This window comes from Galleria mellonella, unplaced genomic scaffold (genome assembly GCF_026898425.1).
Source record: "Galleria mellonella isolate WM207_F2 unplaced genomic scaffold, CSIRO_AGI_GalMel_v1 utg57, whole genome shotgun sequence".
Lineage (NCBI taxonomy): Eukaryota > Metazoa > Arthropoda > Insecta > Lepidoptera > Pyralidae > Galleria > Galleria mellonella.
Genome location: NW_026442119.1, coordinates 9,398,080 through 9,424,406, shown reverse-complemented (window position 1 = coordinate 9,424,406; position 26,327 = coordinate 9,398,080). Strand labels below are relative to the sequence as shown.

The window sequence follows — 26,327 nt, the reverse complement described above, 5'->3', positions numbered from 1 at the left end:
TTAGCGACGTAATTTTGATATGTTAAGTACTATATTAACTACAACAGTATCAATCGATAAATACCACTGAATATCTCATCAATAATTAGGTACAGTTATAAACACATAGAATCGTAAATAATAAAGTAACAATTTTATTTATATCATACCTTGTATGTAAATAATGTCTGAATAATTTTCCTCTAGAAAACAAGAAAATCTATGAATATAATGAAATTAAATGTGAAAATTTATTTTACAAATATAGTGATACAAATTTAAAACCACGTATTCTCAAAGAACTCCCAACATTAGAACTTAAGTATAGAATAAAGAACTCACTTAACGATGCAAGAGATAAAAACATTATAAAATTATTACATCCGGAGATAATCTACATTTAAATGAATTTTCAAAAGTTTCTGATATATTCATCTTGAATCAAAACTAAGACCCGAAGCAACGTCCTGCAAAATTATTATTAAATCACCATAATTAATTTAAGATAACAAAACGAAATACAAAGCGGGCTGCCTATTTTAATGCTAATACAAGTAACACGATCCCCATTCTTTACTCATACAATTAGAGGTCCGATAAACCCATGCATTATCTAGTCAATCCAACAATAGAAATTATTACCCTTGCACCAGAGCAAAAATTGTTAGTATAATATTTCAAGTGGGGCGCAAATGGTAGCATGTGTGAAATCACAATAGCTTAAAAGTGTTTTTGTGATGTGATAGCTGTATGATGGATGGCATTATGGCAGTATGCCATATCTTTAGGATTTAGTGGTAGTAAATTAGTGCTAATATTAAAATTACCACTAACATTCATTTTATGCAACATGAATGCTAAAAACATTAACAGCAACTTGACCATCACAGAATACCTTATGATATTTTATCTCTTATGCGTTCCTATTCCTGAGGACTAAGATGTAATGCATCTCTGCCTAGTTAATATTTACAAAAATCTACTTAAAGAGATTCCAAAGTTTTCATTCCAAGTTTGCAGAAAAAAGCAGCCAGCCTGTAATGAATAGATGCGGAAAGCAGAGGATGGCACATAGTGGGATGAATTGGAGAAGGTCTATATTCAGTAATAGAATACAGGGAGAAGAAATTGTACGCTGCAAGTGGCTCAGATTCATCTTAGTAACAGTATTTACGAAAGAAAATTATTCTTAAGCAGCAAGTATTATTAAGTAGACAACGACTCGCTTTGTTATCTTGATTTTAAGGATAAGATATTCATAGGCTGCTCATGTCTATAATGACTATACACTGTACATTGAACTCCTTGAGTACTTTTCATTTCAATTTAATGACCTCGACGGGGTAGTGGTGGGCACATTTTTTTTATACAACTTAGAATGGCAAACAAGCTGACGGCCCACCTGATAGACAGTGGTAACTGTCACCTATAGACATGAGCAATACCATGAACAGAGTATACTGTTTCGCCCATGATACCCCCCATGCGTTGCCATTCCTGAGGACTCAGGTGTTATTCCTCTGTACCCATAAATTCACGCCATATCCCACCCTTCAAACCGAAACACAGCCATGCAAACACAACTACTTTACGGTAGAAACACGAACGGGACAGAGTTACCCAAGCAATCGACTTTTGTACAAAGTCTCCCTCTGGTAAAATTAAAAGCACATTACTTTGCTTAATCAAGATCTCGGGTTCAATTCTCGATAGGGTCAATTTAGGTTTTTTTTTTTATTCGAGCCTGGTGTTCTAGCTTTAGCACCAACAATTGCTGTAATTGCATAGCACTTATTATTGTTAAATATGCCTTCAACTTACCACTTCATTATCTTCCATATTTCTGGACATTCAAGGCTCTATTACTGAGTACTTCCTTGGCAATTATCGACCTGAGTACTTTTATATTACATACATACATACTTACTGCACTGTTTTTATTTTTACTGCTGTACTCAGTTTATAAATAAGTACTAAGTAACTTAAATAAAATAAAACTTTGCATTTCAAATAGTCATAAAAATTATATTCTTATATACTCCTCATTATCTCTTTGAATTCTGCTAAGCAAAGTAACTGAAGTTTGCATTGCAAAACAAAGTTTTACTTACAGTAAAAATTATTTTTAAATAATTAAATAAATAAAACTCTTATATTTATTACATTTAGAGAAAGATTCCCATTATTAAGATATTTGTTAAATAGTATACTATTACTCTGATAGTGTAAGATCTCATGTCTCAGAATAAAGTAACTTGTCATAAGTATGTAAAATATTTAGTTATTAATCTTATATTCGATAAAACCATAGGTGAAAAGCCTTACGAACTCGGTTCTTGTTACTTGTACTTATCGCTTGTGGTAATTAACATATAGAAAACACAAATAAAACCGCTATATAATTAATTATTTACGTTATTTAATTTCGTACTTCGTGATAGTTTGTTTCATGAACGATTACAATGTACATATCTTATTTGATACACAATAACTGCGTTAAACAATATACGTGACTACATATTTCATATTCAGGGAGATTCGCCTCGAAAACGGATTCCGTGAAAATCCAAGTAAAGTGTTCTTGGGAGAAAATTTATTTTTATATTTCGTATACATCTTTCTTCATTTCGAAGTGAGATTTATTTTTTCGTTGTACCCTTACATAATACTCTCATAGTTTTCTATTTAATTCATATAGATATGTTCCGTTTCGAGATATGATCGTTACATATTTTCCGTTGTAAATCGAGAAACCAAGCAGTGAGGAAACAATTCGTCTTAACTCTAGTCAAGTTTAAGATTTCAAAAAATTTATACATTAGAATAAAATTTACAACAGTACTTACAATAAATATATCACAGATTGTACAAAAACAAAAATTACAAAACACACTTACAAATTGCAAAAGGAAGATACAATTATAATTAGATAAATATAACTTTTTTTACATATAGTTCTGATGTAGAGTTGTTTCGCCCTGAGCATTTTCGTTGTCGCAGCAAGACATAATATTTCATTGGGCTTCATATTTATAAAAATCTACACTATACCCGATCTAGCAATCGAACTATTAATATAATAATAATAATTTCTATTATTTACATTTAAATTACAATAAGTGATATATACATTTACCTACACACGCCGCGATATTCTTTGTTTTTTTAAACTTTATAAAAATTTATAACTTTTATTTATTACAATTTAAAAGAAAAAGAAACAAATGAATAATCAATACTTTAGAGCCCTTACTGATTTAATTATAATTTTAAATGAAATAATCGATAACATGATAAAAATTGTTAAAAATCGATTAATTCTTAATTTCCAATTAAATTTTATTTCGTTCATTCTTACCTAATATTTATGCTGAAAAAGTTTAAAGAAATAAAAAATGAGATCGTAAGTAATATTTCTGATACGATTTGGTTTGTGATTACAAATATTTATTATTATTATTGCCAACAGCAATATTTATTATTTAGCAATATAAAAAATAAGACTATAATGAAAGACATAGGTACTGCGTTGTCAATCATTATCTATGTCTGTGGTTTTAAAGATTATTATTTTTAAATTTAATAATAATTTATAAATTTAAATTTATCAACAAAATATTTGCACAGATAAATGACGAACAGAAACTAACCAGTAACATTTAATGCGGTCGCGGTGTAGTAAAACGAGGGCTACTTGGAAGCGAGAGGGGCTGTCTGGGCGTACTGTTGGGCGCTGCACGTTGGCAAAGAGAATGGATTCACACTGAATGGAGATGAAACAAGGCCGCTCATTCCTGTAGACAAAAAAGGACCACTTTAATTTTTCTTTCAATATATTTTAATAAACTAGATACTAGACATATTTTTAAATATTCAAAACACAGAAATAAAAGATCGTTAAAAACAGTGGCAAAATTGTATAACTCAGATGTATACAATTTATCTTTGAAATAAATCGAACGCGGCTAGGGATGTACCATTTGAAGGTTTCAAGTATAATCTATACACGAATACCTTGTTGGTAACTGAAACTATTAAATGGTACGAACTTGTAAATTATAATTTTCAATTTGTATCAACCGAAAATTCTTTGCATTCACAAATAATCGAAAAACTTGTAACAGATGTCTAACATCCACAATCACTAAGTTCTTTCGAGCATAAACATGGGAAAATATCCAAAGCTTGGGGATAAATAATAAAAATCGCGAGATTTAATTTCGATCAAATTTCGATCTTTGATTTGCATATTATACTTAAATATCTACAAGATAGTCCATTCAAATAATGTTTCTAGATAAAGCACATGAATAATTTTCTAAAAGTGTCTGTAGCGATTATAAAATTAAAAAAATAAATAGTGATGTGATAAAAGTGTAATGATTGCAAGCGTACAAAGCACACACAAAACAAACAAAAATAAAAAAGCTACTAACACTGAACGGCGAGATGTTGCCAATTCGGATGGTGTTGAACATTGGCAACCCTTGGCGGACTCTGTCTCACTACAGCAAAAGCGCTTCTCTGTTTACTCTCTTTACTCTGTGGCCCTTTCATATCGCTGCCAGTGCATTTTGTATGAGTATTTGCCGGACAGTCGGCCATGCTCTTAGAATTCACATTTCTTTCACTGTAATGTCCGCTATCTTCCGTATTATACGCGTTATAGTGATGGTCAGATGACAAATTTCTATTCATGTTGGCTGGATGATACGGGCCAAGAGACACTGGACGGAATAAGAAAACAGGGGTTAACACAAAGCGACGTATACGAATAGTCAGCGTGCATTGAAAGCGTGGAAAATGTGAACTCAAATCTTATTTGTGCAGTTCTAACATGACTTTATCTCAATGTATTTTAGCTTATCTTGCAGATTTTTAATAGTTTAAAACACAAACACGGTATACTGTTCAATAAATATATTTATATTATAGATTTTTTTTATATTACCAATGTACAAGTATTAATTAGTAAGAATATAGTCTGTTGATTGTAAATATTTACCATAGACAATTGCGATACCGATATTGTGAGTGCATATGTTAATCTGGTTGTATTATAGATTTTTTCACTAATAACTTTATGGAACATATTATCATAAAAAGAAGAATATGCATTTTGTAATTTTTTGAATTTATCCAATATCAAAAACTAGTTTATAATACCAAAATCTATAACAAATTCTTACAGTGTGATGTTTGAATGACTGGCTAAAACAAGACAGTAATTTGATGAAAATCATCTATTTGATGAAAATCTTTGAGGAAAAAGTACATATATACGCACATAATTAAAAAAACAGTTGGATTAACAAGTTTTTAGATGAACATTTAAAGATGATAATTTAACACTATATTATATTAAGTATTATTGAGAGTGTATTTAGATGAATATGATATATAATGGTAAATGCGTGGTAAAAACGTGGGGTAATGCTGCGGATGTAAGTAGATTGCGGGCGTAGTGTTTACTATGAACGTCGAAAAACTGTGAGTTTATTTGTTACCTATTAACATTGTTTAATTTATGACCGAATACTTATATTTTATGCAATTATTATGTTATATATATTATTATATGCATTGCGTGTGTATACACGTATGTCATAATTGTATAAATTTCATTATATATTACCATGCATGCAACATATTAGTGCATATTTCACCACAAAGATATTTATTTACTTCCGAAAATGTTCTTGGCTCTATAAAAATAGATATATAATATGAGAATTACGCAATTTAATGTTAAATAGTGAGGTAAGTGATGCAGAGTAATATTACACGCGCATACCTACGGTGCTAATTAGATTATATTAGTCGCCACATGTATGACAAATTAGTGCATATTTCACCGCAAATAAGAGAGTAGATATCTAAGTGTGTACTTCTATTTATAAAAATAGATGTAGATAGAGATACAATATAGATATAGAGAGACTTACGCGAGGTAGTGTTGAATAGTGAGGTGGGCGGCGCGGGGTAGTGCTGCGGGTGTGGGTAGGTCGCGGGCGCGGCGTGCGGCGTGGACGCGGCGGAGCAGTACCGCGGCGACACGGAGCCGCCACTACGCGCGTACTCCTCTAAAAGAAAAAGCCTGGGGTCAACAACAAAGTATCGTTATGATAATTGAATTAATTATAATAATGATTAATACTTATAATGTAAGCAAGTAGAATTGATTAAAATTATTTTTCTCAAACATGCTTGGAAATGTGAGCATTATTTTGACAATCTTCTTCGAGATAAATCAAAATTGCTGTATTGGCCAGATACATGCGGGCAGCGGCCGGCAAAAGTTGTATGAAAATCCACATCTGTCGTGTTTTGCGGTCAGATAAATTACTATGTAAACTCATATCTGTCCTATAATTTAAAAATGGAATGACCTTTTACTTCGAAACATGGCTACCAAAGAGGTAACTAATTAAAGGTTTTATTTAAATTTCGAACTGGCTTGCAAATAGAAAGCTGTTTATTGAAAAAAAAACAAAGGAACATTATGGCGCGTGAAAAATTATTATTGTTCGTTATTCGTCATTGAACTTAAAAAGTAAAATTGTGTTTTTGATTTCCGCGCATTGTTTGAGAAAAGTACTATACAAGCCTTGGCCACAACTAGGCATTGATGGACTCACGTATGTGTGCCTCGGCTGCGCCTCGGCCCACATTTGCACCTTCGTCCATCAATGCCTCAGTTGCTGGCCGCTGCAGTAATGTACTATATCTTTAATAACAAAAAAAAGTTATCAAGCAGGTTATTAAAATAAAATTATTTTAATATTTTTGAGCTAAATTCCTTTCCCTTGTTAAGTCTATAATAAATCTCCATATCAGTAGTCCTTACGTACTCATTTAAATTAAAAATAAATATAATTATACTAATAAAGTAATTATAAAGCACATGCACTATAGTATACCAAAACAATATCAAACCCACCTTCAGTCCACTGCGACGCTGCGGTGTCCTGAACACTAACAGCTAATTGTCCAGTATATGAATTGAAGGGCATACTGGCTGGTGGCGACCTAGGTGCGCCCAGCCCTAGCTGGTTGTTACGAGGCATAGAGTATAGGGCTTCGGCCAGGTCAGCTGCTCTCTTTAGAATTATTTCCTGTGAGATAAACGTTAGGTTTTAATATAACAATTTAATTATAAACCCTACAAAACTGTGTAGGTATATTGTGTATCGGAAAACACTAAGTGGCATACTTTATTACCATAAAATTTTATAAAAAAAGTCTTTTATTTACATTACCATAGAAACTCAACAAATTGAAACATACAATTAATTGATTTTTTTTATTTGTATTACTTATTGGACAACAATAGAATATCTCGTACTCGAATCAATTATTCGTTTGTTTACATGGCCATAAATTTCAAATTACTTCATTTAAGATTACATTAGTAATAGGGAATATTCATAAAATCGACTTAATATTTATTTAAGCTCATGTAAGATCTTTGGTAAGACAGAACATAACCATAATGCCGACATTCTGTCTTCATTATATCTTATATATCCCTCACTAAATCCACTTTCATAATAAATTCATCTCATATACACCGCTCTAGATTTCAATATAAAATAATTTAATACAATTATATTAATATATAATACCTTTGGTAACTTTTCCGGATCACCAGGATGTCTCGGTATAAGCTTCTGTAGCCTCTGAAACCCGTAATCTATGGTAGGCTCGTTGAGAGCTGCTATGCGAAACAAGAAAAACAAAATCAATCATTAGTTGTTCCACTAACAAATGAAACCCTAATTGATGGATCGTAGAAGAGATTGCGTATCTGAGTTCCCAAATTACGGCTTATTTGAGGAAAAAAAGTATCTTGAAACATAATGAGATTCTTCTAAACAATAAACATTTTTGATGGAATTTTCCTCTTGTCATTATGTGTATCAAGACATTTATTTAGCACTATATTGTTTTTTAATTTCTATATAATTTTATGGAAATAACGAACGAAATAAGATATTTAAAAGACTAAGATCATCAAAATGTATGTTAATTTCAAAGGTTCCCTAAACTGGGCAAAGCAAGATTCAACGTCGCGTGACCGTTTTCATGTCAACTATTTCGCTATGTGATCTACCTAAATTGATTTAGGTACAAGGAAGAAATTATTACAGCTCAGTTGTATGTAATATAAAAGTGTCGAAGTTTATCAAAGTTAAAAGATGGATCTTTGAACTGTAGACCCTTTGATTATCAAAAGGATATTAATGGTATGTTAAGTTGAGTTTACTTATTTTGAAAGTTTTTGATCCTGAGTCACAAAAAGAAACTATATTATCAATCCATAATATTGCAAATTTTATTATTATAAAACCACAAGAATTGAGAACTAATCTTAATTTACAAATCCACTCAAATCCAGCATAAAGAATTAATGCTCATATTCCAAATTCTAAAATGGTACTACAGACAACCAATATTAATACTCGTAAGTGTCTACTCCTACGTTGTAGAAAAGGATTCATGTCGAGATCAGTTAATGAATCTGAGACCACATACAAACAATATAATAAATAACTACTCACAAACATAGACAAATCTTCCTGGCGCTCCTTTGCAGAATTGTTTGCTCTTGTAAGAAAGCGTTACTTCAACGACCCCTGGTATGTGTCTCGGTGGTGTTTGTACTCTTATTGCGTGTGACGTTATCAGCTATTAATAAAATATTTAAGTTTACAAAAAAAAGATTTTAAAAATTCAAATTCATATGACATTTTATTTCTACGGAGTTGACTTAGAGACGAAAGTAAGTTTAGACGTATTATATTTATTTAGAATTTTACAAAAAGGCATCTGATCTGATAAAATTTTCAATATGTTAATTCAAGGTTAGAATAAAGATCTAATAAAATAAAATTACTATAGTTACTTTCAACGAAAAACAATCTCACCTCACTCCAAACAAGCATCGTTCCAAAAACAACTTGCAGTCCGTCAAAGAAGTTATCTCCAACTATTATGACTGTTGAACCGCCTGAAGTCCATCCTTCACTTGGTGATATCGCTTTGATGCACGGCGTTGCTACCGGCAAGGGAGGGTATAGACCAGCTAGTGAATTGAGAAAATAGTAGTTAGTCGCAAATTGTTTAAAATAGATGAATTTAAGGACAAACAAAAATTAAAAAAAAAACATGTCGTTTCCCTTACAAGAGATAAAACTCTCAAACCTAATATATGCCTAATATTTTTATAATGAATAAACGTAAAAGTATTATAATTATTTATATATAAGCAACCTTTCTCTTATTAAAATTATATAAAACTTTTCCACTGCCTTATTTGTCTGTTGCGGCGGTCTTTATTAAAATAAGCTGCACTTTATCTAGTAGAGGTTTATTTCTACAATTATATAAAATTCAAAGCAAGGTATAAATTACAACAATAGTTAGACAAAACATATAAATATCAGGCACAGCTATAAATGGCGCCGTAGTAAGCAGGAGTCCCTCTTTCCGCAAAAGTAAAGGCTCAACAACTTAAAAGTTGAATAAACGCCAAACAACTAAAACTCATTCTGTCCTACTTGAACGTTTATCTTTGACTGCTTCAGAAAAAGGACAATTGCACACTGTAAAAGTCGATTCCACGGTCATAGAAAGAGTAACATATCAGTTATGATAATTGAAATTGAATTTTAATGTAAAGCGATAAAGTTGGAGATAGGGATGGAATTTTACGGTTGTTATGACATTGTCGTAGTGCTGGGCGATGCAAGGCTGTGGGGGACACGCGTCGGAAGACAACAGGGGGAATCTGAAATCTTGGGAACAAAACGGCGCGGTAATAAAGACGGGAAGAAAGTGAATTTAAGGGGACTAAAGCAGATTACGTTCGAGGTTCGTTTTTAATTTGTCTGATATAATATTAATTTTTCTTCGCTTCTCCTTTACCATAGATACCGCCTTATTTTTTAATATTATTATTATTATCGTCATATAATACCCATCGCTGTTAAAAAGCACTCAGTATACTCATCTACTATACAATTATTATTCTACAAGGTTCACAAAGTAAACGTAAAATAAATGTATGAATAAGCGAAGAAGAAACCAATTGTATTGTGAAAAAAAAATATTTTTGTCTATCTAAGCCAAGATCTAAATAAGAATTTCGGTGTAATCAGTCAATTTTATAAAACGCTAGTTATAACGATAATATATAAATACAAATAAGGATAATAAATATATTTAAATGCTTTTAGGAATTATAAATAATGAAAAGTAAAATAATATATTTAATTTTTATTTATAAATAGGTTTTCTGACGAGATATCTTTACTATAATACTACCTCTGACTGATACAAAGAAAACTGGATTAATTCATCTGGGATATACAGTGAACAGAGTACACTGAACCATCATCACACTGATTCATCTTTTATTTATTTAATATTGGTGCAATGAAGTGTGAAATAAATAAATAAATCCGCGCCAATGTTGTCAACAGAATGAAATTATCTCGCGCCAAAGAGTTTCCTTTAATATTATCGTAGAGGGAGAAAGACGAAACAGCAGGCCGAAAATAATACCATGGTGAAACCGAATTACCAATGATACCTGTGCAAATTTTCTCATTCGCACCGTGTAATCCCTACGAGTTGGTTTCACACCGTCTAGCCGCTTCAAAACTTTTGACGCTCCTACAATGTGGAGGGGAGTTTTCATTTAATATTCTCTATGATAATATTTAAGAACAAAATTAATTTATTAAAACAACTACTTAGGTATATGTGAAATATTATGGCTTAAAGAACACTATATTCTTCAATTAGAAAATATTGCAATTTCTAAATAGGAACTTAAAAGGAGAAACTTACTGATTAATGCTCAATAGAAACTATTAGTTTCATAGAACTATGATAGACTTAGGTTTGTTGACGATGTCGATTATTACCAGAAAGTTAATCAAAAATACCAATACAAATGCATAGTTGCAGTATCAACCAGAAGGAACACCGACCGCTAAGTCTGGATAGTAAACTACTAAGCAAAATGGTTGCCAATGACCCATTAGCTTTTTATTCTTTAATCAAAATGTAAAAAAATTTTTACTTCATATTATTATTAGCCTTGATTTATAACTCAGTAGATCAATTTCTAAAGTCAACAGGAACGTTCCATACTAAAGTAACCTCAAAATACATCTTCTAACTTTTACAAAAGGCATAATTCCTCACTAAATTATCCCTACTCGTTTCATGCTCGCTTCAACACCCCCCACATCCCTCCCTTCGTCAGAAGTTCTTTGTGAAATGTCTACAGTGATTCCTTGCATACAAACGACGTCTTCAAATGGTATATTATGACTGCGCATTTGTCGCCTATTGACTATGTATCTTATAACGTGCAATTTGGCACTATTACAATTTTTATTTGAAGACCGCAGGTTGCAGGCTTAGTCTAAGTATGAACAAAACTTACTATAATTGAGTATAAATTAAAAGTAAATATGTATTCAATAACCAAATTCCAGTAAACAGAAGAAGAATCCTTTTTAAATTTCGAATATGATTTTAACCTTTTCAAATTTGGAAATTGATGTTGTCAATAAAAATGTAAATAAATTATGTCTTTTTTCTCGATGTCCTCTACCCAAAGTTGATCTGGAAAAGATTACTTAGCGAGAACGTCGACTTTTATATCATTTCTCATTACAATTACTTTTTAATTACATTACTGTAATTTTTTTTAATGATGTTATAAAATTTAAATAAAGAAATAAAAGTAAAAAAAAAACTTGAAAAATGAAAAATTTAAAAATAGAAATAAAGAAAAATAAAACAAAAACGTACAAGTAGGCTCTGGCGCGCCGTCAATACCTTCAGTGGGGTCTAGTCGCTTTGCTCGTCGGCCGTGTTTGCTGTTATTGTGAACGAACATATTATCTGATATCGCTAACAGGGGCCCGTCCACCATCACTTGTGTTGATATTACCACCTGCAACAATAATAACTTTTATTCATAGGCATGCTTTGTTATGGACTCGTGATTCTACCATCGCTTTTATACAACATAAACATTAAACCTATACTAAATCTCAATTTTTGACAACTATGTTTACGTGTATCTACATAGGAAATAATTCTTGCAAGCATCTGATGTTCTTTTATAAATACAACCCCCAAAGCTTTTTAACTTCGATAATATCTATTCTATAAATAAAATATCCATATCCTAATAAAATTCCCGGTGGCATTTGTAATCATGTTCTTTCTTTAGCACTACTGTAATGTAAAAATCATTAGAGCCAAAAATAATGAAAAATAAGTATATAATGAGGAACTTTTTAGTTTTTTTTTTAATTATATTAACTCCAAAAATACTACACCGATTTATAAAAAATATTCTCCTAAAGAAATCTATATCATCAGAGAAGTACAAGGGATGTATTTTATTTAAAAAAAAACTCGTGTCAAACCGAGGCAGGTCGCTAATGAAAAACAATTACGAACACTAAATCTAAAATAATGATTAAAATAATATATGAACTTACAGTAACAGGAACTATATTCATCCTACAGTAGTCATTCTACGACACAAGAAGTTCAAGATCATAGAGAGGGACCCCGAATAGAGTCACTAAAAATAAAATCCACCGAGATACAGCGACCCGCGGCGATATTTCACACAAACATTCGGAATGCCGACGCACACAGCCAGACGTACCGAAAGGGAGAGTCCCTGGGGAGGAGCCACCGTCTCGGGACTCGACGAAATGGACGGGCTCCCGGTAGGTATGCAAGGAAGTGCATTGTGCGCATATATGTGTGTGTGGCGTGGGTGGTCGTTTGATAGACAGGTTTTCAATCGATACGGCTTTTTTGTCTATACTATAACAGAAATGGAATTAGGTATTATGTTTTAAGTCACCTCCAAAAGGAGAAGATTGCCAATTTTTTTTTTATTATGATTACGTAATTAATTCTGGACAGTTTTTAATAATTCATTTTTTTATTAATACTTCCGCGTTGGTGACATATTAATCTGAATCGGTTGTTTTAAGGAAAAACACTAGTATGTAGGGAAGAAAAATCTTCTTAGATATACAGAATAACGCGTTCCGAATTCAAACATTTGAAATAAAAATACTAGTTCAACAGTGTATTTTCTAGATTGTTAATATCGTTTCTTCTATGCGGAGTAAAATATACATTTATTTAAATGAATATTTATACTTTTCTTTTTTTTTTTTAAATAAAATCTCTCCAAACAAAAATGTATCATTCCGCTTATTTTTACGAATTATTTTTATTTGAATTGTTTATATTCCATGTCATTTTAAGTCAATCGATACAACTATTAAAATCAATATGATTTTTTTACATTTAAATTCATTTCCATTTCAGTTTTATTTACAATATTTTACAATGGTCTTCTAAATGATTTCTTTATGAGACTTTAAAACAAACACTGTTATATTCAATAAAAGGACTCTACAATGCAGAACACCGCTCGAAATACAATATTCACATACGATAAAGAGACTGCATTATTTCGATTCGTGCCACCATCTATAAATATGTACATAGTTATATATTGCACCCATATATTCTTACCCTTGAAACGTTGGGGAACGACCACTGAATTATTCAATGACACACAGAAAGCCCAAATATAGACATAACTACGCACACAAGAAGACATTGCTAGTACAGGTAACTACTGCATACAGAAATGAGCACTATGTGTGTATTGTAAAGTTCTATATTTGATTAAACTTTGTAGGAGGACACGTAAGACAAATATGTCTTAGTCGTGGAAGCAAATTTGTACTCATAAGTAGACTGTGAATGCACCTTTACGGTTAGTTGTGTTAGGGCTGACACTAATTTGGTGATATTATAATTATCTTACTTGCAACGTTTTAATGACTACTTACATTATAAAAAATTAATTATCTTCAATTTAGCCATTTTATTTTCAAGTAACATAGATTGGCAATAACATATATATGAAGAATACTATGAGCCATTCCTTGGTACTAACTTTCATATCTTTAAACCTAAACATAGTCATTACTATTATGAATCTAATTATTATATTATAAGGAAAGTATAATAAACAGTATCATGTCACAATATATAAACACCACAGTGTGGTACCAAACCCCCAGCAGCAGTAATTCTGGACAGATATGACATTGAAATCTTAAAAAAAAACATACTTTTTCTTAAAAAGCCAGCAACATACCTACAATTTCTCTAATGTATATGCATATGCGCAGCAGTAATCATATGCTACAAGCTCATTTACCCCCTAGACTATAAAAAAATCGATTAACCCACGTATACCTACTGCAGAGAAATCTGAGTATAGGCCACTTTTATAGTACATGAAAACTATTTATTTTTTAGTGTAAATAAATAAATATTCTCAAATGAATATTAATTCATTAATTAGTTTTCCAGCTCACCCCTTAAAAATCAGCAAATAAAAGACGCACAATTAAAAACCGTCATAGAAAAAAGTCTACAAATCGTCTGCGTGTAAATAAATAAACTCGTATAAATAAATTTAATTTCATCCCTCCCCTAAATTGGAGGCGCTTCAAATATTCAAGAGTCGTGAACGCAACCCTTCCTTCAGTTAAGGGCGATACTGAAGCTGTATGGTATAATTCAAGAGAGTCAAAACGGTACTATGAGCAAAAAATAATTCTCGTCGTTAAGATAACCACAAGCCTACAAATTTCTATTATAAAAGTAAATTTTTAACATAAGTAAATCAAACTATATCACTCCCATAATTATTATTACATCAACCTATTTTCATTAAAGTCTAGTTTAGTTTTTCGTGATATTGACGAAAATAGACAGTTTTTACACTCAACAGGCATTCACTAAGTTTTTTAGGCATAAGGCATTTGCGTCCGGTCCCTATATTTTAACAAAATTTTGCTAATGCAATCACGGGCAAAGATTTTTAAAGTAATAATGATGCTATAAATGAGAGGTTTAAAAGTATTTTATTTTTAAAATCGCTTAAGTAGATATCATAGACCACAGGACAAGGCCGGCATAGACATACCGGTGTAGATACACGGCAATTTTTCCTCGCGTCTGGTAAACAGGAAACATTTACGTGTCGACAGCGCGAGTAATTACCGACTCGGAACCTACACGTACAAGGACTAAGGCGGAATACCTATGTATACTTTTATAATAATTTTAACACATAGCTGTGACTTCTTTTATTACTGTCACATAGTATAAACTAACCTTTACCCGCGACTACGTCCGCTTGACCGGAATACGTTCATTGATCCGGAAGAACAGTGGCCTACGTCTTTCTTCATCCCATATAGTACTTGTATAACAAATTTTATAGTAATTGATTAAGTCATTAATGAGCCAAGGAGTAAGAAACAAATAAACAACCTCCGTTTTAAATTTATAATATTAGTGGAAATTATATAAGTCTAAATTTAGTTATTTATAATGGAAAGTATTGGAATTGTATACCTACTAGTAGTAGTAGTAATATTTAGGAAAGAAAAAAATTCAAGAGGCATAGACGAAATATTAATATAATATAATATTTTCTGTACTTTTTATACTATGTAAACTTCGCGATAAATTAATAATTTTTATTTTAAACATATTTTAAAGTTTCATTAATACCATCAATGGTTTTCAGCTTATTAAATTCATTGCTAGTAAATAAAACTTGTTTAATAACCATGTCATATTTCTAATCTTAGTACCATTAAAGTTCGAAATATTAAATAATATTTAATTTACTATAATAAAATTTATACATGATATTACAAAACAACTATATTCTTCTGCGAAGAAAATTTATATGGATTTTGATTGTTAGTCCGTTTGTAATAAAGGTACTCGTAAATAATTAATTATCTTATACAACAAGAAAATGACTTACGATTTTTGTATGGTACTCACTTGAAACCTTCTCATGTCTCGTGGATTGCCGGCATTCTTCAAACAATTCTGGTTGCACTTTAGAAAGAACTTGAGAAAGAATCTGAAACAACATAATATAATATTCTAATAACGGTTTTGAGACAACACTATTAAATAAAAATTACAAATCTTTTCCCAATAATATTTCAAAATTTTACTGAATATTTTTGTAACAAACTTCCATTAAAACCACTAATTGACAATTGAACGATGGTTTTCCCTGCCCTGAGAAGAGTAAAAGTGAATGAAATATACAAAGCTGCTACAACCACCTAGCAGAGACATAAAACTTCGTTCGGGGTGTGAACAGTAATGCGATGCAAATGATGCGGATACATAAATCTGGACGTGAACTGTTCTCTATTAAACAGTTCTGTGTCGGTACAGATTGAAGTGAATGCATATTTTACCCAAACCAAAAAAAAAGAGGGTAATGTTTTTTAGATTATATTTTAATAAACAAGATGTAAGAGTTGTTAGATTCTTAATTTTATATAAGACTATCAATCAATACATATAATAAAATCGTAACTGTTCGCTGTCTGTTCATGGAAGATATAAGAAAAACTTTTATAGTAGGTCTTTATGAATGCAGAAGAATCCAAAACAATATTTTTTAGAAATTTTTGTCTGTATTTATGTGCACGCTAATCTCAGAAACAACTTAACTGATTTCAATGTGGTTTTCAATAATACGTGATGGTTTGCTTCACCTAATATTTAGTGTCTATTTTATTTCAATCGGTTCATAAATAAAAAAGTAATCAATCTAAAAAGTCCCATATAAAATGCTGTAAAATAATGATTAGTTGAATTGGCTAAAACTTTTTTATTATATGTATTGATTTTCGAAAATTCTGTCTATTCGCGAGAAGCCGGGTCGGATCGCTATTATATAATAAATATGGTCTAAATACTTTTTTAACCTAAATTTTATCGTAAGTAATATAAGTATCATATTTTAAATCAGGAGTTTACGACCTGAAATGAGAATAGGATAATCTTTAAATTACAATATACAATAGGTATATAAAATAGATAGAATATAAAAGGTTCTCGAATAGCAACCCCGTACACGTAAATGATATTGCTTTTTAACTCAATGGATAACTGTGGCAAAGTATATCAATTACTAAAACAAAACACATTTATACCTAATGTAAACTTTGTGGCAGTATTTTTTGTTACCTGTACTAAAATCGTTATAAACTAATATGAAATTTAAATCCAGATGTTTCCACTTCAAAGCTTTTAAACGATTCATTTGTTTTTCATGTTCACAAATTTGTATCTTCCGCCCTTCCACAGAATCATTAGTTTTTTTTTTTTACATATTGATGGTAACTTTTACACTTTCAAATGAGATTTTTTTTAATTAAGTGTACTTTATACCTTAACTTTAGACTGTTATTTGAAAATTGTAGTTACATGAAATACCAATACTATATACGTATAATACGCAAAAAGTAATAAAATTTTATTTATAATTTAAAAATAAGAACGAATTCAGAGTAAAGTGTATTAGATCAACTATCAACATATCGTGTTACAGACAATGGTAAGTCTGCTATTTTTATATGTATTTGACTTTAGCTCTTATAACTTTTACGTTAAGGTCCAATGAGTATGTATTGTTAAATCTGGTTGTGCGTATTGAGCGTACGATCAGGCAAACGATCACGATGAATGCTTTAGCAGAAATATTTTACATAGCCCGAGGCACCGGTAAAGCCGTGCCGAATATTGCTGTGCCAACAGTTCTAGATATTAATGGAGTGGATACAACGCCCTTCGGATTCGTTAATTCACAACAACGTATTATTTTAAACATTTTTATGTTGTTGCAGTTGTGTACTTGAAGTTTAACTAAATACTTTAAGGTCGTACCTACTTCTAAATTATTTTTATGCAACTAAGAATGGCAAACAAGTTTACAGGCTACCTGATTGAAAGTGGTAACCGTCACCTATAGACATGGGCAGTGCCACGGACATTACTGTTTCGCCCATGTTACCCCCCCCCCCCCCCATGCGTTGCCATTCCTGAGGACTCAAACGTTATTCCTCTGTACTCTGTACATTCACTGCCCTTTAAACCTAAACACAGCTATGCCTTTGCATAGCTGTGTTTAGGTTGGTAGAACAGAAAACTGTTTCACGGTAGAAAAATAAAAAATAATAATAAAAAAATACAACAATAATCTAAAACTAAATTTATAATAATGAGCTATAAAAATATAGAAAACTAATATACCATCTACTCTTACTTCTATACTAAATAACGAGATAAAAAATTTGTAAAGGGTAAGCTTTCAAAATGTTAATAATGTAATTTTTCATAAAAATAGAAAAGGTAACGTGAGCAAAGTTGCTGGAAACAGTCAAAAATATTTATATTATAATTCAGAGAAGTTTATAGTTTCACTTACCCCAAAGCATAAACAACTACAATGAAGATTTTTAATAATAAAACACTTAATTTACAGTTGGGATAAAGCAAAATTTAAGCTTTATCCTAACTGTAAATTAAATGCAGTCTATGGTAATAACAGCTCTATAAAATCCCAAAATGAACGAGATACGTATGGCGCGAACGTATTTGTAGTGCCCGCGGCGCAACACATCTGTTCCCGCATTATTTATGTTAAACACCTTATGTCACAATATTGCGAGTTAGAAGTTTAGCGGACGTCAAGCCACTCCATGCACAATGTAACAGTACTGAAAATTCATTTCAATGAAGTTGGAGCTGATTATTTTTAGAACCGAAATGAATGAATAACGCAGTAGCTTTTACCAGAGGGCGACTTTATACAAACTTGGTCTACGCTGGGAACTTCTGTCTCAGTGGTGTTTGCATTCTGTATTTCGATTTGATGAATATAATACAAAGTACGAAAATATAACACATTAATTAATACTAAGGTGTTAGTTAGGTATCACGGAGGCATAACACAAAATAAATAATGAATGCAACGCATGATTGGTATCATGGTTAGTCATATCCATAGATGACTGACTTGATACTTTCATTTTAGTGACCTGTCAACTCTTTTGCGATTACAAGTAGCATACAAAAGCTATGCTTGATATAGGTTCTGAATAATAAAAAAAAATAAGCACTAAAAATCACACCGGAAGACCACACTTGTATAATGGTTCGAAATTTAAGTTATAGTAAATTTACATATAATTTTATTCAATAAATTACATGAAAATTTACTACTAAGAATAATTATTAATAATCATTTTTATAATATTATTTTGTAAAAATGCTGTTACAGAGAATTCACACTTAAGCTAAGACCATAAATATCATTGTAAGGGGCGCGTGACAGTTGTTTTATCCACCATATTACTCCTACAGTGACCACTAAGCCAAGAGTCACCTATGGCTATGGGAAAATAAGTAGGATCTATGAGATGGTAAGTTCTATCGATGTCCATAGGAAATAGAAATGACACCTGGTTTAGTTTGAGTAAATTTTATATTATTGTAGATTATCTACAACAACTTATAAGTTCAAAAAAAGGATATTACATTCATTTGCTTTAAAAAATCTAATCTAGTCTATTGTGTTCATGTCTTGACAAATTCTAACCAATTTTGATAATTAATTTTGCTAATATTTTTTTCCATATTTTTTGTCCATATAATAAAATGGTAAAATGTAGATTTATTCTACTACTCTACTTTCTCTTTTTATCTCATAGTTATATTTTAGTGCAAGAAAGAAATAATGATGAGAAAATTATATTGCATTTAACATAACTATAATTAAATGAACATAATAATGTAATTACTTTATCTTAATTCTATAGAGATGTATTTATTTTTTCTATTCAGGAATTCCATTAAGTCTCGGTGACGATACAACAAAGCGAATTGTCGTAAAGGCGTTAATTTACCCAAGTCGCGACGTGATTTACGACCGTCCTAGCACCTCTAATGCTACGCTCTACTACTGAGCAGTGATCACGAATTCAGGATACTGTTCATTTCATTTACTTATCTAGAAATCAAATGCTTATAAATGATAATGATGAAATAATAAAATAGAATGTTAATCATGATTATTTAAAGAGACTTCTTCACAAGCTGCTTTAAATCACTAATCTAATCTTTTATATATATATATATATATATATATATATATATATATATAAATAATACTGATTCTAGAATGTTGTTATCTGCTTAATACCCAACAATTACTTTTTTCAAACTAATTTAAGTTAGATAGTAATATACATAAGAATATTTTTACATTTACTGTAAATAAGAGTAAGTACTTATTATTCCATTATCAGAGTTTCTTTTTTATATTTGATATTATAGATAAAATTATTATTCAGAATTCTCTTAAAAAAATTAACGTATACGTGGTATTATGGAATGAACTTTTTTATGCACAAACAAAATTGTCATAGGCTAATAAACTATAAACCTTCATAAACCATTTAGGGAAGCTCCTCAATCCACTCGCATAATATAATCATAAAAACTAAAACCTCTAGGCGTTGCCTGCGACGAAATCAAACCATTCTCAATAAAAGTACCCACTACCTACCTACACGGATATTTACCTATCGCATCACGAATAGAAAGGAGACTGTGTATCCGTCGTAAAAACTAACCCCCTCTTTCGTCCCTTATACGAATACCCCTCAGATAGGCTTATCGACACATTCCGAGGGGAACGAGGTAAGTGCATTCTGAAATATCACAATATCATAACATTATTAAAGAATGCAGCATATACTGCACAGTCATAAGTCTTTTTTTTATATTTAATATTTAGAATATAAATCAATGGAACGCAATTTTCTATTTTATTGTCGATCAAGTATTGAACAGAAGACATTGAACTTCAGTTTAACCGTAAAACTTTTTTTTTTACTTAGATACTGTAATTTTTAAAAGCAAGATTTTTAAACTTAGTCATCATCATAATATCAGCCATTATCTGTCCACTGCTGAACATAGGCAACCCTCACAGACTACCATAAAGAACGATCCTGAGCCACCTGCATCTACTGACTCCCTGCAATATATATGATGTCGTTTAATTTAAACTTAACATGTATCATTAATAAATTAGTAAAATTAGTCGTGTTGCATAAAAACAACTTTGTAGACCAGTAATGACCTTGAAAAAAATATAACACCACAGATTATATTAGTGACTCACATAAAACTCTAGTGATGGTAGAATTTTATGCGACTGGCCTGGGTAAGTAAATACGATCGTAAAGTCTTTTATGAAACAGAAATGCGTTGTCATATCAGTATGGAAGGTAAGACAAAAGGCACAACACCATAGTCTTCAAAAATGGCAGCACATGAGTAGCAGATACTCGTAATACTTTGTTATGAGTATCTACTTAAAATATTTTATTTATTTAACATTTATAGGCCAGTAAAATGGGGTACAATAGGCAGACTTAATGCTATAACCATTCTCTACCAGTCAACCTTTAGGATGTGTAGACATATTCGATGGCGGTTTGGGTTATGGTAAAATAATTTGTAATTTACTGTAATATGAAGAATTACATAGATATAAAATATACACATAAAATACCCTTTTGGTATCTGGTAGATACAAATATGGTCTACAAAGTTGATTCTAGAAAAAGAAATATAACATTGGCATCCACATACCTATACCTAGTTGAATGATGATACTTGGATTCTTTAGCCTGATAAGAGGTTCTTGTCAGACAATCTACAGACAGAACTGCGGGGACAGCTAGTATAATAATATTATAATATCAACTATGAAAATATACTTTCAGTAAATATAATGTCCATCTGTCTCTGTCATCTAAATAACTATTAGAAACGTCGACCGACGATTAGGCATACTTTTAAAACATTGATATAACTATTAAATTATCATTGAACACTATAGATATTAATGTAGAATTTCGTGAAAAAAAAATATAACGTAAGTTGATGGCAGTAGGCCGCTCTTTCGAGTCGGAGCACTTGGATACCACCCGCCCCACTCCATTTGAACCACCCGTACTACTCGTATGTTCATTTACATCCGATATCACTTGGAAAAATGGTTATACATCATGATATTTACTAACAAATATACAAAAATAAATCAAAACACTTTTATTTTTTTACGTTATATCTGAATTTTATAAATGTCTTATATTTAATTTAAATGTGCTTTTACTTATATATATATATATATATATATATATATATATATATATATATATATATATATATATATATATATATATATATATAGACTTGCTAGATAAACATTATAAATAGATCTACAGATTATTAAGGGGGAAAGGGATCCTTTGTAACAGTGACCAGTGGATCTATTGCTAGCAATATACCTTTCAGGTCCATTTTCATACAGTAGGTACCCCATAGAAACCATTAAGGTGAATTCCTCGTGAATTTGTTGTAACAGGTCTGATTTGTAACTAACTTGACTTCATCCTAAGCTTTCATTCTTCACTGGTACCCCGTCAGCTTAAACCAGTAGCGCTGGCGGGGTTATTATTATATTTCTATCCATTAAAAACTCTTTACAAGTAAAAAAGTATCATCAAGTGTTAATTAAATTATCTATGATGAACAGTAATGATAGCGGCCTTTATACTATTACAGTAGATATGTAATACAAATATCTAGTCAATAGTTCTTAGAGTTACTTCGTGAACTTTATTCCATCCCTTCACTTTGTATAAATTCCAGTGAATTCGAGAAAGCCTTAAAAATCGCTATCCGCATTCGTATATCGAACGCGCAATGAAGAACGCTGGATCTGACAACAAGCGGTCTCTTATAACTTTTCCCTTTTAACCTTTCGTCCGCCCCCCGCGGGTCGACGCGGCTCCCTCGGGAGGCGGTCCCCAGGGCCGGCATGACTCCCTGTACGCCGCCCCTCCCCTGCCACCACTCAATACCGACACGCCATGCGGACGACAAAGATTAAGTAGCGGGAAGACGGTCAAGGCAAATTGTAAGCATCTTGATCTCGTTCAGAAGAAAATAAATTAAATGTGCCCACTTGTTGAGTTGAGATCTTATTAGAAACAGAAAATAAATTATTAGATAAATATCTAAACCTCCGACTTCTATGGCGTGTATGCGTATGTATATTAATTGTAAATTATAAAGTTTAACTTGCATTTTATTTAAATTATATTTAACTTTGTAGGACATTATTTCATTTTTTTTTTGTAGAAATAAAATAGATTATTTACAAAAAAAAATTTAAGCCTTTTGGGGGTTAATCTTTTTACATTGTACACCACATATTATACTAATGTAATAAAATTGTAACTGAATGATGTTTGTATGGGAGACATTTTAGTAAAAAAATAATAATTATGTTTTCCTTAGTTAAACCAATAGATACCAAAACATTAATGTTTAGAAATTTTGCATGTCTATTTGTCTGTATGTTTATTTCAGCTTCACGCAAAAACTACTATACTTCATTGGATACGGTTTTCAGTTTTGTTTATAAAGGCATAACTTATAGTGTATGGTATAATTTTTATCTTGATACGCCATCTAGAAGTAATAAAATTAATCGATATTCTGCATTTGAAATCCAAGGTAATAAATATTCAAATTTTTTTACACATCACGTTAAAATATTAGTAGGATTCTCTACATTTCTTATTCTTCATTAGAATATTCAAATTATTTTCTTGTGATTTCTAGGATTAGTGATAGATGTAGGTATTTTATTACAGAAAATATACGTATACATTTATAATTCTAATGATGTCTTTACTACATAGTATAAAACAAAGTTGCTGTCTGTCCGTCCCTATGTATGCTTAAATCTTTAAAACTACTCAACGGATTTTAAAGCGGTTTTTTTTAATAGAGAGAATAATTCAAGAGGAAGGTTTATATGTATAATACATGCATAATATTGTACAGAAACACTGATAATTTTAAAGTGATGTGATGTAATGTGCACCCGTGCGAAGCCGGGGCGGGTCGCTAGTAATAAATATGTTATAGTCACACTCCACAATTTTTTTTTGAAACTCAACTGTAAGTATTCTTTGCCGTGCATACTTTCTTATCTATAGAATAGAGTGTAATAATAAACTTATATAAATAACGTCCAGTCTGCTTTACATTACAGCCAGTACTTAATCTTTGCTTACATGCGACGGGCCCATAACGCGGCCAGTTTTCGACTTTGTTTTTCCGCGTGCTTCCATAGCAAGCGTTAATATTTCAGCGTGTACCAAATTCAAGGGTTAAATGCGCCCGTCTCGGATGATGGTGTAAATAGGCTCTAACAATTGAACGATTTCTATTGTTATAACGAACAAACATTTTGTTTGTGCTATGGAGATGAAAATCTAGTGGGAATTTATAAATTATATTACTACACTATTTTAATTTCATATAATTGAAATCGACATTTATAGACTATAAGTCTACTAACAATCCTTCGAAAAATCAATCGAATAAAATAAAAAAAATAAAGTCTATTCTTAAATGTACGAACATTCATATGTATTCGTTTCTGTTGTTTATTTTGTCAAAGAAAAAGACTGGAAAAGATACGTTCGTTTTATACGGATTGGCTCCTGTTCCACTAAATTGGTTCAGTTGTTTTGACGGTACATCATAGATAGAAGGACAGATCAGTTATTCACCCTATTCTTTATGAAACAAACAAAGATTCTAACAATATTTAGGTACCAACTATATTGTATAATATGTAACATAGCCGACTTTTGAAGGGGGAAAGGTTGGTACTAAAAGGGATGTTTTTTATTACCATGAAGGTGGCAAACAAGCATACAGCCGGTCAGATGGTAAAGGTGTGTATGTATGTTTGTAATGAATAAACTCAAAAACTACTTTGCCGATTTCAAAAATTCTATCACCATTAGAAAGCTATCACCATATTTATTGCTAGAAAAGATTAGAGATCCTTACCAAAATTTAGTAACATAACTCAAGGTGTAAAAAAATGTTATAAAATATCTTTGGTCACGTGCGCTGCGGAAACTATTGGTGATAGAACAAAAGTATGTCCTACAATATTGAAGAAAATATCAATAACTACAAAAAACTTCGCAATACTATACAGGTATATCCAACTATTATCGTTATGTCACAATAACCTTTTTTTAAAATATTGTAAAAATGTTCACCCGTGCAAAGCCGGGACGGGCCGCTAGTATGAAATAATCTTATAGCATAATGAGAATTTATAAAACTCTATTATAAATTTAATTCCGATTGAAAAATTTTATCATTCATTATTGGTTTTAAAACGCTAATATATGGCCATACTTGGAATAAATTTAGATCACGCTTGACAGTTAACTAACACTAACTAAACTGACACTAGTTTAAGAAGATCAATTAAGAGTTAATAACATACCACATACCTAATCCTACCTGTGAATATTGTTAATGGCAACAACAATGAATTATTTACATCAGAGTAAAATATTACAAAATTAATTTTAAAAGCATTGCTACGTTACTACAGTTTAATTTTCTTATCTAAAACGTATTAAGTACTACGTACTCGTCCGTAGACAACTTATTATTTATGGATGCATACATTTTTTATATGTCAATGGTATATCAAGGTTTCTTCAGGATCGCCTGCAACACTAGGGATGTCACGTGCACGTTACGTGACATCCCTAGTGTTGCAGGCGTCATAGGATACAGTGACCGTTTACAGTCAGACAGGCTGTATGCTTGTTTACCATCTTTGTGGTATAAAAAAATTATGTGTTTACATGTTTTTTATTTAAATACAAATATACTTGTTTATAATATAATATGTATTTTAAAAAATACTCTATTACAAATCATTGATTAATATATATATATATATATATATATATATATATATATATATATATATATATATATATATATATATATATATATATATATATATATATAAAACCTCCATTTGACGACAGAATAAAAATCGGATATTGATAAGAGATCTCTTTCAGAGATAAGGCCATCCTTGCTCACAATATTTATAAAAATATTAGATATCTATGTAATTTACACATACAGAAAATTTATTATTTAAAAAATAATTAGGGATCTCCATGAAAATTATAATAATGCACCTAAGATATCAAAAAATTACCTATTAAAGCTAAAAATTATAAAATACTATTTTATTTATCTACCCGCGCGATGTCGGGGCAGATCACGAGTTTGATAAAAATAGAGACTAAGGCAACAAATGATCATTCATTAGAGTGATCTTAAAATAAAATCCTATAGCAAGCTATGCTAACCCCTAATCAAAAAGAGAGACCTGTAGCCATGACTTTGTTGGATTGTTAAAAATTAATAAAAAATTGATACTCATGGTAAAGTTTCGATTTAAA

General features: G+C 31.0%; 1 protein-coding gene across 6 annotated transcripts in view; it reads right to left on the bottom strand.

Annotated features, from left to right (window-relative positions):
• Nucleotides 1–2,378: 2,378 nt before the first annotated feature.
• The window catches only part of LOC113509847 (transcription factor collier), an 87,066-nt gene continuing 63,117 nt past the window's right edge, over nucleotides 2,379–26,327 (bottom strand). Inside the window, exons 8-16 of one of the 6 annotated variants that reach the window (XM_031910909.2) lie at nucleotides 15,919–16,000; nucleotides 11,809–11,953; nucleotides 8,907–9,064; nucleotides 8,541–8,667; nucleotides 7,605–7,696; nucleotides 6,920–7,094; nucleotides 5,925–6,062; nucleotides 4,416–4,706; nucleotides 2,379–3,773 (exon numbers count right to left, since the gene is read on the bottom strand). In XM_031910909.2, coding sequence (XP_031766769.1) covers nucleotides 3,772–3,773; nucleotides 4,416–4,706; nucleotides 5,925–6,062; nucleotides 6,920–7,094; nucleotides 7,605–7,696; nucleotides 8,541–8,667; nucleotides 8,907–9,064; nucleotides 11,809–11,953; nucleotides 15,919–16,000 — 1,210 coding nt within the window. In that variant the 3' untranslated portion in view covers nucleotides 2,379–3,771. Of the gene's footprint in view, nucleotides 3,774–4,415; nucleotides 4,707–5,924; nucleotides 6,077–6,919; nucleotides 7,095–7,604; nucleotides 7,697–8,540; nucleotides 8,668–8,906; nucleotides 9,065–11,808; nucleotides 11,954–15,918; nucleotides 16,001–26,327 lie in introns of those variants that run through there. The other 5 variants (XM_031910910.2, XM_031910912.2, XM_031910913.2 and 2 more) reach the window with 5 other exon arrangements.